This window comes from Mustelus asterias, chromosome 3 (assembly GCF_964213995.1).
Source record: "Mustelus asterias chromosome 3, sMusAst1.hap1.1, whole genome shotgun sequence".
NCBI lineage: Eukaryota > Metazoa > Chordata > Chondrichthyes > Carcharhiniformes > Triakidae > Mustelus > Mustelus asterias.
In genome coordinates this window covers 33,428,377-33,445,740 of record NC_135803.1, presented here as the reverse complement: position 1 = coordinate 33,445,740, position 17,364 = coordinate 33,428,377, and the positions used below count along the sequence as shown (strand labels likewise).

The window sequence follows — 17,364 nt, the reverse complement described above, 5'->3', positions numbered from 1 at the left end:
CTTTAGAGCAGGCAGCAGCTGCATCTCGGAGATTGCATTGCTGAGGTTTTTCACATTGATCTTCCTTGAAGACCCTGACTTTTGGCCCTTTGCGTATTTTGTCCTCTCAGGCCATGGCAGATGGTGGTGTTGCCGTGTTACTAATATTCAGAGATTGGAGCAGCTAATGAGCAGATGTCAATAGAAAATATCATTTAACGGAGACTCATAAAAAAGGATAATCCAAACGGATAATGAAAGACTATGAATGTGCCAGGCTGGCATGCGAGTCTAAAAGATTAACTTTTGAACGAGAAAGTAATTTTGGTCTCAATGTGAACCAGAGCGTTTAAATGAATTCAGCTAAAGCTGTAGCTCTATAATCTTTTTATGCTATTCCTGTTCCAGTCCTATTAATCCATGACTCCAGGTTTTGATCTGGAGTACGGTCACCCAGCATCTCCCTTGAGGCAGGTAGCTGCACACTGATTTGCTGTGTAAGCCTGACTCAGTGTTAATAGAAATGAGCAGCAAGCAGGTCTGATACAGAATTTCACCAGCTTTCTTCTCACATTTCTAAAAATATCCCGAAGTCACGTTTCCCCGGCCTAAAATTATATATTTTCTTTGAAAGGAGGTGTTGAAGATGACTGCAAATGCTAACAAAGGATCAGAAATAGCTGCAATAGTGCCAGTGTCTTGAATGGAATATTGCTACTGGGAGTGGCACTTGCCTTTGTGTGCTTGAGAAGATTCTACAGGAGCAGCTGTAGGTTTGGTGCTGAGGACTGTGAGATGCTTCTCTGTCTGAGGGAAGAAGAGATGTCACTTCAAGAGCTCACACAGCGACTGGTCAATGTTATCACTCATGTCGGTAAGAAGCATTTCAATCAATTCGTTGTATTTAGTTCTGTGTGAAGGATACGTACTCGACAAGCTGATCAGCATTATTGAAGGATTCAGTTCAAATCTAATATATATGGCTGCATAATCATGCTTCAGCAAACACTGTGAAAATGGTCGAATTTGGGGAAAAGGATTGTGAGATATTTGTCGAAGGGGTGTAAAATATGCTGGGAATAACCTTTTAATAAGATCATATCCAGCATCACAAAATAAAAAGCACATACCCAGGCGAGTAATTTGTGACTAATCACTAAAGCACTCTCCTCTCACTCCTGGCACCTTTGTTCCAATTCAGAAGAATTATGAAGGAATTATGACTGATATGCCCTCTGTAAAATGAATGAAAGGAGTTTGGGAAATCCTTGCTCTGTTGCCAATGAATCGTATTGATGGAACAAAACCTCATTTTGTTTCATTACTAATGTGTACCTACCCAACAATCCTGCTCTGAGGGACTGCATGGAAAGACTAACATGAAAGATAAATGTTGCACAGGTGCATATGACAGAGGCAATAGCACAATGTTTGTGTACATGGGGAGGGATTAGATAGCTGATCTATGCTTGGTTTAACTTGATTGTTCATTAGGTAATTGGGTTCAAAGGGAAACATGCCAAGTTTCTGGATAAATAATATGTTTTTCTTTCCCAGAATGGGCCCTTGCGCACAAACAGAAAATAAAACATTAAATGTCAGTGGATATGTATGCTTCCCTTGCCGAATTTCCTTTGTCATTCAAGTGATGCTAATTTTCTGCAGGTGATGGTTTGCGCTTTACTCTAGGTACTAGTTAGAGTTTAGATGCTAAATTACACAATTCTGGTGGAACTTATTAGCCAAGCATCAGGACAGAAGAATATTGCAAAGAGAATTAACTTGATCAAAGTCTACAAGTTACGAGTTTCCTTTTCTTTTGCAACAGCAGTAAAAGGAGAACAATGGATGGTGGATAATAATCGGCAGGCAGATAATGTATCAAGGGATTCAGATGATGTCATGAGATTGAGTACTTTGTAAATGTCCTTTGAATTTTAAGATTGGAGTATTGTCCTGAAATCACTCAGTGGTGTCTGTCACACTTTATAAACATTGGTAATATTTCTCTCTGCTCACAAATGAGAATGAAAAGGTCAATGAAGTTTGCAGTGTTTTATATGTTCACATTTATTTGCTCCCAATACCAATCGGGAGGAAAATATAGTTAACAATACTATAACAATCTTATCCAGTGGGTTTTCAATTTGTTGTTGAAATAATTTTTTGTGAACTGCAACTTGTGTGATGTGTTCCGTGTCAATGTTGTGTGATGATCATGCATAAGAATTAATCATTTATTCATATTCTATGTCCTGTAAATAATATACAGAGAATTTTCAAAGGAATTCCTGTAGATTACTGAATGCTAAATCACCCAGTGATAGCTAGCCCATAAATCCACAGAACTATGTAGGTCAGATTTACTTGTGTTTCTTCCATAAGTAATAGCCCCATCAAGTGGGATTGGCTTGGTGAGGCTATTTCAGTGTTGCTTGGAACTGATACGATGTAACGCTTTCTTATATTAGGAATTGACATTACACATTTGTTGTTGCTGTTCTACTGTGCAGTCACGGGATAGTTGGGTTCAGTGAATGGGTGGAAGTATTAAAAACAGAACAATATTCTTCAAATATCTCGAGGCAAGATAGATAACTGTATCTAACAGAAAATGATTGTGTGATGGAGCACAGTACAAAAGGTAGCCATGACTGTCTCTGCAATGTCAACCATGACTCAGTACTGGCACTCTCACCGCTGAGTCAGATGGTTATGGATTCAAGTACCACTCCAGAGACTTGAGCACCTATTCCAAGCTAAGACTTCAGTTAGGTACTGAGGGTGCACTGCACTGTTAACGCGATTTAATGCCTTCCCTCGTGGTGGGTTTTATGCTAGCGGGGCATTTAATCGCATGGGTGGGTGGTAGGTCTGGATGCCACCACCTTTCTGCCACCCCCCCCATCCCCCCGATTAAGTCCATGACAAGACAACCCACAGACAGTCTTCCCACCGAACCCTTCAATGGCAATTAATGCCCACTTTAGGAGCTCACCCTGGTGCCGCTGATATTAACCCAGTGCTCAGGGGGCGGGAGGAGTTAAAATGCCGGGAACATGACAGGTAAACATATGTGGGGTTGCTTGTGGACTCTGGGGGGGGTCTCTCGTTTAAACACACTTGGTGCCTGATTGAGGAACCTGGCATTGGAAGTGGGCGGGAGGGAGTGTTGCCTGATGAGAGAGCCACACCTTGACTTTGCTGCTGACACCCTCTCCTACTATGACTGCTACCCCCCATCATTCATTTGTGGTTTGGGATACAGCAATGACACTGGGCCTCAGGTGGGTGTCATACCAGCAGCAACCACTGTCGCTTCAGTGGTGCTGTTGTCCAATAGAGCTGCTGGCCTCAGATGGGTCAGTCGCTCTCAGTGGGCAGCACCTCCATCCCTGGGGTCCTTGACCTTGGGGAAGGCCCACCATTTGTTCAGTTAAGTGCCTGAGTGACACTTCATTTGGCCGGCTTTCCTGAAAAGAGGGAATGCGGGCCTCCCTCAGGCAGGTGAGACCCAGATTGCTGCATTAAATCCAGCTCACTGTCTGTGAAATAAATTAAGATGTGGAGATGCCGGAGTTGGACTGGGGTGAACATGGTAAGAAGTCTCACAACACCAGGTTAAAGTCCAACAGGTTTATTTGGTAGCAAATACCATAAGCTTTCAGAGCACTGCTCCTTCGTCAGAAATTAAGGTCAGGGGGATGCGGACTACCCCACGGTACTATTTGAAGAAGAGCCGGGGAAGCATCTTGCCCAGTATTTTTCTCTCAATCAATACCAGCTAAAAAATGACCTGATCATCGATTTTGTTCAAAGCATTCCAATAGTTGTAAAATTCTTTGGGATTTCCTGAGATTGTGGGAGGTGCTATATAAATACATTTCTTGTATTATAAGATTTGACAAATCATAAATAAATCAGTGACATAAAAATGTTATCAAGGAAGGCCAAGAATATCGAATCATGCCATACTGCTTTAGAAAACAATCTACTGTAGTAAAAAGTCAGATTTCAATATTAATGTTTTTCTTACCCGTTTTATGTAATAAAACCTAATCCTTCGCATTTGAACTTTTAGAATTGATCAATTCAGAACTTTCTGGAATTTAATTGTCACCTAATTATTTTATTCCAAATCCATTTATTTAGAAATTAAACCACATTTTTATAAAAAACATAATTGGATATATAAATCAAGAATACTAACTTATCCCATTGGAATTCATCATGGGTGATAGAAATAATTCACATTTACATTTTTATGCAAACTTATCCTTTCCTGACCAGAAATGTTATACTTTCATCTGGATTTATTTCAAAATGTGTGGGAATTCATTCAGTAACTAATTTTAAAAGTAGGGTTTGCAGTGAAGCTATTGATAAATGTTGTGATATCATCTGAAATTGTAAGGGCATTTGGGAGGTTCGATTAATTCATAACTGACTTGCTTTTGCCAGTTGATGGAGTTTGAAAGGCAAAATGCACTCATGATAATGCCTGATGAATCTGTGAAGTAATTTCATCATGTAAAAATTTCCAGGGTTAACTTAATTTTCCAGTAGTCTGAATATTTTATGTCTAATCAATGTATTCACCATTCAAAGATTGGTGTGGGAGGAATGGGTTTGAATTCATGGGACATTGGCACCAGTATTGGGGAAGATGGGACCTGTTCAGATGGGATGGTCTTTGTCTGAATCGTGCTGAGACCAGAGTCCTGGCGAATCGTATAACCAGGGCTGTAAATAGGGCTTTAAACTAAATAGTGGGGGGGAGGGTTCAGGGGTTTGGGGAATTACAAAATCAAAGGTAAGGAGAGGGTACGAGTGAAGGTTAATGATGAGGACATTCATCTAGTTAAAGGAGTCAAGGGCTCAGGCAGAGTAAAAAAGGTGACAAACACAAGGAGGGAGGTGGTCAACGCAATGCAAGGAGATGGTCTGGGGAAGGATAACCAGTTTGCGACAGGTAGGGACAGAGTGTGCAATCAAAATAATGCACTAACAAATCGGGTCCACATAAAGGCTAGCATAAAGACACTTTACCTGAATGCACGTAGCATTCGAAACAAAGTGAATGAGTTGATGGCACAAATCAGTACAAATGGGTATGATCTAGTGGCCATTACAGAAACGTGGTTGCAGGGTGACCAGGACTGGGAACTGAATATCCAGGGGTATCAGACATTTCGGAAGGATAGACAGGAAGGAAAAGGAGGTGGGGTAGCTCTGTTAATTAAAGATAACATCAGGGCGGTAGTGAGAGACGATATAGGCTCTAAGGAGCAAAATGTGGAATCGTTGTGGGTGGAGATAAGGAATAGTAAGGGGAGAAAGTCACTGGTGGGCATGTTCTATAGGCCCCCAAATAATAACTTTGAGGTGGGTTGGGCTATAAACAAGCAAAAAATGGATGCGTGCAAAAACGGAACAGCAATAATCATGGGGGATTTTAACCTGCATATTGACTGGTTGACTCAAGTCGGACGCGGTGGACTTGAGGAAGAGTTCTTAGAATACTGTCGGGATAGTTTCCTCGAACAGTATGTTACAGAACCTACGAGGGAGCAAGCTATCTTGGATCTGGTCCTGTGTAATGAGACAGGTAAAATTAATGATCTTCTTGTGAGGGATTCTCTTGGAATGAGTGATCACAAAATATGGTTGAATTTCTAATACAAATGGAGGGTGAGAAAGTAGGGTCCCAAACCAGTGTCCTCTGCTTGAACAGAGGGGAGTACAATAGGATGAGGGCAGAATTGGCTAATGTAAACTGGGAGCGCAGACTAGTTGGTAGGACAGCTGAGCAACAGTGGCGGATTTTTAAGGAGATTTTTCTCAGTATTCAGCAAAAATATATTCCTGTGATAAAGAAGGAATGTAAGAAAAGGGATAACCAGCCATGGATAACTAAGGAAATAAAGGAGAGTATTAAATTAAAAACCGATGCGTACAGAGTGGCCAAAACTAGTGGGGAATTAGAAGATTGGGAAAGCTTTAAAAAACAACAAAGAACTACTAAGAAAGCGATAAAGAAAGGAAAGATAGATTATGAAAGTAAACTAGCACAAAATATAAAAACTGATAGTAAAAGTTTTTACAAATATATAAAAAGGAAAAGAGTAGCTAAAGTAAATGTTGGTCCCTTAGAAGACGAAAAGGGGGATCTAATAATGGGAAACGAGGAAATGGCCGAGGCCTTAAACAAGTTTTTTGTGTCGGTCTTCACGGTAGAGGACACAAATAGCTTACCGAAAATTGATGGTCGTGGGACTGTAGGGGGTGAGGTCCTTAAAACGATTGCTATTACTAAAGAGGTAGTGCTTGGTAGGCTAATGGGACTAAAGGGAGACAAGTCCCCGGGCCTGGATGGAATGCATCCCAGGGTACTGAAAGAAATGGCAGAAGTAATAGCAGATGCGTTGGTTGTAATTTATCAAAATTTGCTGGACTTTGGGGAAGTGCCAGCTGATTGGAAAACAGCTAATGTGACACCACTGTTTAAAAAAGGAGGTAGACAAAAGGCGGGTAGCTACAGGCCGGTTAGCTTAACGTCCGTAGTTGGGAATTTGCTGGAATCCATCATTAAAGAAGAAATAGAAGGACACCTGGAAAAAAATGGTTCGATCAAGCAGACGCAGCATGGATTCATGAAGGGAAAGTCGTGTTTGACGAATTTACTGGATTTTTATGAAGATGTAATGAGTGCAGTTGACAGAGGGGAACCGGTGGATGTGGTGTTTTTGGATTTCCAGAAGGCGTTCGATAAGATGCCTCACAAAAGGTTGCTGCAGAAGATTGGGGTACACAGAGTTGGGGATAAAGTGTTAGCGTGGATTGAGGATTGGCTATCTAACAGGAAGCAGAGAGTTGGAATAAATGGGTGCTTTTCTGGTTGGCAGTTGGTGACTAGTGGTGTGCCGCAGGGATCGGTGCTGGGGCCTCAACTATTTACCATATACATAGACGATCTGGAGGAGGGGACCGAGTGTAGGGTAACAAAGTTTGCGGATGATACAAAGATGAGTGGGAAAGCGAATTGCGTGGAGGATGCGGAAAGTCTGCAGAGAGATTTGGGTGGGCTAAGTGAGTGGGCGAGGGATCTGGCAGATGGAGTATAACATTGACAAGTGTGAGGTTATCCACGTTGGAAGGAATAATAGTAAAATGGACTATTATTTAAATGGTGAAAAATTACAACATGCTACTGTGCAGAGGGACCTGGGGGTCCTTGTGCATGAATCGCAAAAACTCAGTTTGCAGGTGCAGCAGGTGATCAAGAAGGCAAATGGAATGTTGGCCTTTATCGCGAAGGGGATGGAGTATAAAAGCAGGGAGGTCTTGCTGAAATTGTACAAGGTACTGGTGAGGCCGCAACTAGAGTACTGTGTGCAATTTTGGTCCCCTTATTTGCAGAAGGATATATTGGCCTTGGAGGGAGTACAGAGAAGGTTCACCAGGTTGATAGTGGAGATGTGGGGGTTAACTTATGAGGAGAGATTGAGTAGATTGGGCCTGTACTCGTTGGAGTTTAGAAGGCTGAGGGGAGATCTTATAGAGACATATAAGATAATGAAGGGGCTAGACAGGGTAGAGGTAGAGAGATTCTTTCCACTTAGAAAGGAAACAAGAACACAGCTTCAAAATAAGGGGGAGTCAGTTTAGGACAGAGGAGGAACTTCTTCTCTCAGAGGGTAGTGAATCTCTGGAATTCTCTGCCCATTGAAGCAGTGGAGGCTACCTCGTTAAATATGTTTAAGTCACAGGTAGATAGATTTCTGATCAATAAGGGAATTAAGGGTTATGGGGAGCGGGCGGGTAAATGGAACTAAACCACTATCAGATCAGCTATGATCTTATTGAATGGCGGGGCAGGCTCGAGGGGCTAGATGGCCTACTCCTGCTCCTATTTCTTATGTTCTTATGTTCTTATTCAAGGAGGCTGCACCAGACAGGATTGTACAAAGTCTTCTGACGTAAACATCAGAAGGGCTTAGCTAAGAAATTACAATGTAGTAACCATAGGAACATTGTTTGTTAGTGAGTACAAATCATTTGTAATATGCATCGAATCAATTGTAGCAAGTTGTGTGGTTTTACTTAACTAATTTTTGCTGTTTTGTATATACCAGAAGAATATTAATACTATCAAATTTCAATCTGAAACCCATGCAGACATGGGGAGAACATGACACTGACAGTCACCCAAAGACAGAACTGAACCTGGGTCCCTGGAGCTGTGAAGCAGCAGTGCCAACCATTGTGCCACCGTGCTGTTAATCTTAGCCCTCATGTAATTGCATGAATCCCAGCCCTTGCTGCTTTGCTCTTTAACAAACGGCAATTATAAGTGATGGAACAAACAGTTAACACTCTTTCCTCTGCCCAGAGCTAACCATTGTGATCACTAGAAGTCACCAGAGACTTGGGGGTGATTCTCTATTCCGATGCACACATTTCTAGTGCAGTGCGCCGGGCGAATTGTGTGGGGACGATTTGCGGAATTCCTGCGAGCGTTCACGCCCCGCTAGCAACTCCCAGTGCCGGATTTCCAGCGTGGTCCGCTCCGCGCCAGATATCGGTGGAGAGGTGGGGCTAGCATTCAAATTATATTTTACATATCATTTAAATGCTATTCGTGGGCCCAGCCCTCAATTCTCTGGGCCCGCTGGCCTCTCCCATCCCGCCAGGCTGTTTCAGTTCGGTGGGGATGACACTAGCTCCAATCCTTTGACCCCGCTGGAGTGAAGGGGGACAATCGGGGCCCCCCCAGGAGGTTGGATAGCAGGGGGTGCCCTCTGGGCACGGGCACCCTGGCACTGCCAGCCTGTACCCTCGACATTATCCAAGGGGCAAAGTGCCTATGCCCAAGGGACACCTTGGGACCACCCGATGGGCAGTGCCAAGGGTGCGGGACATATGGGGGTGGTACATAGGGGTGGGGCCTATTTGGGAGGGGCCTCAGGGCCATCAGTAAGGGTCGGGTTTCCACTGCCACTGCATTGGGATCGATGGGGATGGGTGGAAGGCCTCGCTCGGGGCGAGCTGAGGGGTTGGGTCTGCCAGGTGGAGTGAGGGAGGGGTCTGCTGGGGGATGGGGATCTGCCTGGGGGGGGGGGGGGGGGGATTGGCACTGCAGGGATGGGGGGTCGCTGGAGATTGGGGCTTTCGGTCTGGGACAGGTCAGGTCGGGAATGGTTGGGGGGCCGCAAACAGGTTGTGGAGGAGTTTGGGGGGGGTGCAGCATTTTGGGAGTCCCAAACTGGCCAGCAATCGAGCTGAAAAAACCAGGGTGAATTACTCCAGTTTTCCGGCAAATTCAACACTCAGAATTTTTTCGGGAGAATTCCACCCTTTATTTAACTGCACTCCTCCAAACTGTGAGAAAACAAGATTTGCAAGTGTCCCTTTCTGAATGTGTGATTAGGATTTTGGTGAAGTGGTGCATAAATCCCAGGAAGTTATGGCACTGTGAGAATAGTGGCATTATTTACTAACACAATTATTTCCAGGGTTCTTTATGGCTGTGACAATGGTGCTCATTATAATGTTTCTATTGCTGTGACAGTATGGCTCAACGAGTTGTTGGCCTTTATTGTGGTTAAGCCAACGGTTTAACAATAGGGCCCCTGCATCCTGGAACTGGATATTGCGTCTTTCACACGCACTCCATCATTTCTTCATCTTTTGGAAGGAGCATTGAGAAAGATTTGGGCTGGAATTTCACACTTCCCTGTTTATAGGCAAGGTGGGAGTGTGAAATTGAAGGAACGGGATTCCCTCTGAGTTCCTACCCATCCTGACCATGCAGCGATTTTACATTGGGATGGCCAAGGCCACAGATGGGAAGCTTCCCCTTGTCCCAGTTGAGGCCCTGAAAATCAAATGGACTTCCGTCTTGGCTGTGGGGGGGGGGGGGGGGGGGGGGGGGGGGGGGGGTGGGGGGGGGGGGGGGGGTGGGGGGGGGGGGTGGGGGGGGGGGTGTTGGCGCCTCCACTAAAGCCCCCTTCTGAAGTTGGGCGCCCCCACCCCCTAAAGTTTGGCAGCCGCCAGACCTCCTTCCCCCTTGCAGCCTCTTCCTGAGATCTCTATCACTCTATTCTCTCACCATGTCCCCCCCTCCCCCGCCTTCCCTACTTTCCCTGCTTTTTTAAAATTAGTGTCACAAGTAGGCTTACATTAACACTGCAATGAAGTTACTGTGAAAATCCCCTAGTCACCACACGCCGGTGCCTGTTCGGGTACACTGAGGGAGAATCTATCACGGCCAATCCACCTAACCAGCACGTCTTTTTGGAATGCTCTGGGATCCCTTGATCTTCCCTTGGCCTCTCCAATTCATCGCAGCCCTTGTCAATGCAGCGACTGGAGAGCTGCAGGCCAATCAGATTGGTCAGTCAATCTCGAAGGCTGGACTTCCTCCCGAGTATGGGCTGGAACCACTTAACACTCACTCGAGCGTGGAATGATAACAGGGAACTCAGAGTCGATGGCGATGTGTTCCCCGCTGACTGCTCAGATGGCAGGAGGAGAGACCCTGCCATCTGAAAAATTCAGGCCAAGGTAAGTTCTTCAGCAGCTTTATTTCAGAGCTCGCATATATATGTAAGAAGCAACAATCAGAGTAAATTCTGCTCATTTATCTCAATTTCACTTGTCTCTTTAAAATCACAGGAGAAAATAATAATCTGGGGCGGCACGGTGGCTAGCACGACTGCCTCAGAGCTCCAGAGACCTGCATTCGATTCCTGGCTTGGGTCACTGTCTGTGTGGAGTTTGCACGTTCTCCCCGTGTCTGCGTGGGTTTCCTCCGAGTGCTCTAGTTTCCTCCCAAAGTCCAAAAATGTGTGGGTCAGATGCATTGACCATGTTAAATTGCTCCTTTGTGTACCGGGATGCGTAGGTTAGAGGGATTAGCGGGATAAATACATAGGTTATGGGAATAGGACCTAGGTGGGATTGTTGTCAATGCAGACCCGATGGGCCCAATGGCCTCCTTCTGCACTGTAGGGATTCTATGATTCTATGGTTCCTTGCGTGGGCTGACTGACTTCAGATGTTACCTTTGTTATCCGTGTACGGGCAGAATCTTCACACCTTTAAAGGTTTACTGATGCCAGGACCACAAACAGGTTCTGGCCACGGTGGTGATGCCAGGCGGCCCACCTATTCCGTCTTTCCAGTGACAGCCAATTCAGAGATCTCCATCTAGGTGCGCCATTTAATTAAGGATGGCAGACAGAGCAAGCACCCATTTGGCCCAATGGGTGCCTGGCAGACAGCCCCATCAAGAGGATTGAGTAGTATTATGGCAGGCAGGAGAATGTGAGGGCATCTCCATCTTGAGGAAGATGTGTGAAATGTGGCCACAGCTGCCTGGCCATCATTGTAGAAGGGAATCCCCTCAGGAGGATGACATGTGGTTCTGTGGCAGAAGTGGCTGCAGAGGGGATAAACGCAGGCTGGCCCCCCTGCTTTGCCACTCGGAGTCTGCCCTCAGGGACCTATTGGACATTACAGCTTGGGACCTGTCTAACTCAATAAGATCCTGACAGCTTCCCCAGTCTGGCCCAAGGGGCCAGTTTCTTGTCACTAAATTGGCTTTCCACTCCTGCCGGGAGTGTCAATTCTTTCAAAAAGAGGATTTCTAATTAAAGGGATCTCGGAGCATGTCAGAAAAGCTTCCCTAAACTTAGATTCTTTAGGCTGCAGCAACCATCACCGCAGGAATGGAGAGGAGATCTAAAACACACAAGACCAGGAACAGGAGTAGACCATACCTTCCACCAAGTCTGCTCTGCCATCCAATACAATCTTGGCTGATCTTGGCTTCAACTCCTTCATTCCCCTGTCCATCCCAGCCTTAAATATATTCAACAATGAAACATTCATAATCCTCTGGGGTAGAGAATTAAATAATTTCCCTTCATCTCAGTCCTAAATGATCAGCCCTTACCCTGAGACTATGCCCCTGTGTTTTAGACATCATCTAACCCCTTCAGAATATTGTATGTTTCTTTCAGATCACCTCTTGTTCTTCAGAACTGCAGAGAATATAGAGCCTAGTTATTCAAACTCAGTGTAGTACAACCCCCTCATCCCAGGGACCAGTTTAATGAATGTTTGCTGTACCAGCTCCAACACAAGGATATCCTCCCTTAATTATGGAAACGAGAACTGTACACAAAACTCCAGATACGGTCTCACCAAAATCCTGTACAAATGTAGCAAGATTTCTTTATTCTTGTACTCTAATCCACTTGCAATAAAGGGCAACATGCCATTTGCCTTCCTGTTTGTTTGCTCTACCTGTATGCTAACTTCCTACATTCCTCGTACGAGCACACCTTCTGCAAGTCTCTCTGAATATAAATGTTTACAAGTTTCACACCTTTAAAAAAATATTCTGCTTTCCTAATCTTCCAAGTGAATAACTTTACATTTCCCCACATTATACTCCATCTGCCGCCTTATTGCCCATCTGTCCATATCTCTTTGCAGCCTCACTTGTGTCCTCCCAGCAGTTTAGTTTTTCACCTAGCTTTGTGTTATCAGCTAACTTAGATACTTTACTCTCTGTGTCTTCATCTAAGTCAGTAATCTATATTGTAAAGCTGAAGCCCCAGTACTGATCCTTGTGCTACTCCACTCATCACAGCCCGCCAATTTGAAAATCCTCGCTTATGCCCATTCTTTGTCTCCTGTTTATTAATCAAGCCTCTGTCTGTGCTAATACACCACCCCCAGTCCCATGAGCCCTTCTCTTGCCTAGTAATCTTTTGTGTGACATCTATTGAATGTCTTTTAGAAATCCAGATATACTATTGGTTCCTTCATCCACCTTACTAGTTACAGGCTCAAAAAACTTCAGTTCATTTGTCAAACAGGATTTGGTAAAACCCTTTAGTAAAACCATGTTGACTTGTTCTAATCATACCATACTTTTATAAAGGCATTCTTAAGGCTTCTTTAATAATAAATTCCAGTATGTTCCCAATGGCTGATAATTAGGCTAACTGGCCTGTAATTCACCAATTTCTTATTTCCTCCTTTCTTGAAAGGTTTAGTTTATTTATTAGTGTCACAAGTAGGCTTACATCAACCTTGCAAAAAAGTTACACTTGCCAACTTCCCACCTTCAACAGACCTCTTCCTGAATGCCAAGCGACGGAAAGGACCTCTTCGCAGTGGGGGTGCTGGGAGAGACACGGATATAAGGGGGGAGGGATGTTATGACGGCACAAGGGGTCATCAATAGATCTACCTGTGGCTTTGTGGAATAGGCTGTGCCTTATTGAGTGAGCGGGTGCTTGTCCAATGGTGAACAGTCAGCTGGGGTTTTAAGCCTGTGACTTTACTAGGATCAGTATTGTAGGCCCCGAGGTGAAGACTACCTGACTGTAAGCTGTGAGAGCAACCTTTTCCTTTGGTTGTTTGGTGTCTCACGCAGAGATCTGGAGGCTTCTATGGTTGAACATTAAGAGACCATTTCTAGTCATCCACTACAATAGCTGGCTGCTTAGTTCCATGAACTACTCGCTCTCCATGAGAACAGAAACTCCTGCCCAAAGTCAATGGACCTTTTGTTGGTCCATTAAATTTTTCATCCCATGCACCATGATTCCCGAGGGGGAGGTGTGCTGGAAAATGTAGGCCTAAATGTTTATTAATAACTCATAACTATATACATCTCCAAGGTATTATCCTGCATGGGTGAGGTCTCCAAGCTGGCTTCTGCCAGACTACTACTATTCTCAATTTGTATACATTTTCTGATGAATGAATTTAATAATATACTACTTAAGGGAACCACTAGTTTCAAGGAGGTGTTGAACGTCCTTTTTGTAAAGCATTCCATCACTCTCCTTTTTGCAAGAGAAATGTTCTCTAGAATTACACGGAAGCAATTTTGAAGGTAACTTGTGATTTATAAAGAATTAACTGGCCCAAGACAGCCAAAAACATTTCTGAGACCAATCAGAGATCTGGCTGGTTTAAATCATTACCAACTATTTAATTTTTTTTGTGGAAATCCATAGTTTGACAGCACTGTAACCCAGTTAAAATGTCTTTTTTGATTTCACAAAGGACTGTTTTCTATTGGGTGAATGATTAATAACACATCAAAGTAGATTGCCTGATGGGACACTGACTTTATAACAGTTACTCCAAAGGTTGATCCCCTTACATTGTATTTTGGAGTACTTTGTGGAAACTGGTGAGAATTAAGATCTGAAAAATCTTTTTTCCATAAAGATGATGATCAAACATTTACTGGCAATGGGCCAGAAGTCGGTCAAATGTATAAAATATCAGAATGTTAGAGTTTGTTGATTCTGACAGTTCTTAAAAATTGAAAAGTAATTTTGGAGCATTAGGACCTTGGGAGCCTTTCACAATATTTGTGTGTGGATAATTTAAAATAACACATTAACATCTGTTTACTAGTACATTTTTGAATCATGCTGTGCAATTAGGATGCTCAAGGAAACAGAGCAAAACAAAGAAAATAATATGCACTTGTAACTTGTAAATTGTACAAATAAACATTCATGCTGCAACATTCAGCTCCACGGCGCTGCTTGTGCTGGCACTACACAAGCCAGCAGCACCTTTCACCTTTGCTAGTCATCCACTACAATGGCTGGCTGCTTAGTTCCATGAACTACTCGCTTTACACCTGACCCATGACTTCCCTCTGCTTCCATGTGTAGGTAGCACACCACCACCTGGGCTGTGCTGAGCCCAGGAACAATGTGAAGCAAATGATTGGCGGCAGTCTGAATCAGCAGTTTGGTCTTTTGGAGAACATTCCAGGACTGTTTCCAAGCTCGTGGTGATCTGCTGCGCCTTCCTTGCCCTCAGGTCTTTCTGGTTGCTTCAAGAGGAGAAGGAGACATCCATAATCCCTTTGTTCTGGAAGGGATTGTCCATCAACGGCTGCACGGACTCCAGTTCCCCTCACCTAAGTTCCTATCCTCGCACTATTATTTCATAATTCTCCACCTTTCTATCTCCCTGCTCTTGGATCGTCACACCATCTTCTTGATCAAAATTCTGAAATAAAAACACCATTCCATAACAACCTTATCTAACAACACTTCTAATAATCCATAATAACTTTAATTATTCACCCTTGTACATTCCTTTAGTAGCTGCCTTGTGGGTACCCTTGCTTGTCGTCGTGCTCCTATGCAGTGCTACCCCAGTGGCTGCAGTATGGCGATGGGAGATTGGTGCCTTTCAATGGGACATGATGCAGATTGCCCAACAAAACAACTTGAAGTAGCTCTGAACTGTAATGGTCTGGCTTTGAACAACACCACATTGGCGGCAGTCTGGGTCGTTTGGATGAAAGGCAGAGTACTGACTTGTACTTAATCAACCTGTGCTTGTAAAAATCTGAAGATGGTGTCCAAAGGTAGATGTTATTCTGCAATTGGACAGCACTTGCTGAACAATCCTGTGTGTGTGCTAAGAACTACACTGACAACTAATTTAAGATAATCAGTCACAATGTGACTCATTTACATTTGCCAGAAGCGACATGTGTTCATACGCAGGGACCTGTCCTCTGCAAACAGAATATGACTGGTTTGATATTCTTGCATCTGTCCTGATGAGTGCAAGATAAGAAACTTAAACAGCCTGTCTCTTTTTCTGCAATACGATCATGTTCTCACTGTTTTGAAATGCTGTTTTAGGAAATGAAAGCATTCATAATTAAAATAATTAGCTAATATGCAGAAAGGCTCCTGGGTCAGAATATTAAAGAAACATTTAACAAAAACATTTTGCAGTTATATACCAACTGTATTGTAATAAAATGTCCCAAGATGGTTTCTACTCTTGTGTGAAACACCACTTGACACTGAGGAGATATAAAGGCAGATAAAAAAGTAGATTTCAAGGAACATCTTAAGAAATGAAAGAGAGGTGGAGAAGTGGAAAGGTTTGTGCAGGATTCCAGAGCTTAGGGCTTTGGCAGCTGATGGCACAGCCACCAGTGGTGGAATTAATAACATTAAATGTGTTCAAGAGATAAGAATGAGAGGAGTGCGGATAGTTTGGAGGATTGTCAGCTGGAGGAGATTACAGAGATGGGGAAGGGTCAAGATGAACTTCCTCCTGTTATTTTGAGCTGATATGTTCAGTGAGACAATTTTTGTAAACCATTAAGTTAGAGCAATAGGATAATATTGGGAGGAATTCTACCATTTTGAGATGAAGTGCCTTGATGGGCAGGTCCGTCAGTGCCCGTCCGTCTGGCCAGAATGTTGGGATCCCGCACCAGAACCTCATTAATTCTGCACAGGCTAGAACTCCTCCTGCTTTCCTGGTGAGCCGGCAGCTGATTTGTTTGCCCACCCTCAGCTGATGGTTTATGGATCCCGGCGCCATATTTAGACACCAGCCCAATGCACTCATATCACTCTCTCCAGCCCATCCGGGTTTGGTATTGGGCGGGAGCAGAGAATTTAGCGGGAGTCAAAAAATGGGAAACCCACTGACGTAAAATCATATTGGAATTCTTCCAATGGCGGGTTAATGGCAGAACGGACTTCTCGTTGCCTGGTGGCATGAACGTCATCTCATGAATGCTCATTGAGACAGCTGCCTGCCGGAATCCCATCAACCTTTTCAATCTTGTGTCAGATCAGATTGCGTGAAATCACATTGCTGTCAAAATCGATTGTCAAAGAGTGGCGTGCATAAGATGGTTCTCAGTTGGCAAGAGACTTGGGAGTGAGTGCAACAAAGCTTTCTGCCACAGTGCTGCAGGGCTCCTGATGTACTGTTCACTACTCTGCCAGGGGCAGACCGGTTCCTGCCTCCATCTCCATGTCGAACTGGCCTTCATGGACAGCACCGTGCTGCTGGACCCACGGACCCTCCGGTGTCACTGAGTTGGATCAGTACATCGTCTGAGGTTGGGGAGTATTGGGATCTCCTTCTCCCTGGTGCCACACACCAGTGTCTATCTGGACAGAACTGTGCTGCGGGACTCGTGCAGCCCCCACAACAAAGGTCTGAAGTTCGATCGGGGTGGAGTGCGAGGTGAGGTGAGGTGGTGGTGGTGGCTGGCCTGAGGAAGACAAAGGTGGGCAATGTGGAAGGAGGGCTGTGCAAAGAGGTGGTTGGGGGAAGGGTAAGGGCTCACAATGGCAGGCAGAGGGGCAAGGGGGCGGCTGAGGATGACAAGCGATGGAAGACAGAGGGAAGGGAATCTGGACACTGACAAGGCTGCACGTAAAAGCTCACATACAAGGGGGTCAAAGGGATACTACATTGTTTATTGGAAGGGGATGGATGGAGACACCGAATGCGGTGGTTGGAGGTCCATGTGGGGCATGAGTCCTCGCAGGTGATGGACTCGGGGAA

General features: G+C 44.4%; 1 protein-coding gene across 1 annotated transcript in view; it reads left to right on the top strand.

Moving 5' to 3' along the window:
• The first annotated feature begins 492 nt into the window (after positions 1-492).
• mcf2l2 (MCF.2 cell line derived transforming sequence-like 2) overlaps positions 493-17,364 on the top strand; it is a 334,271-nt gene continuing 317,399 nt past the window's right edge. Inside the window, exon 1 of the mRNA XM_078207045.1 lies at positions 493-853. Coding sequence (XP_078063171.1) covers positions 775-853 — 79 coding nt within the window. The 5' untranslated portion in view covers positions 493-774. The remainder of the gene's footprint in view (positions 854-17,364) is intronic.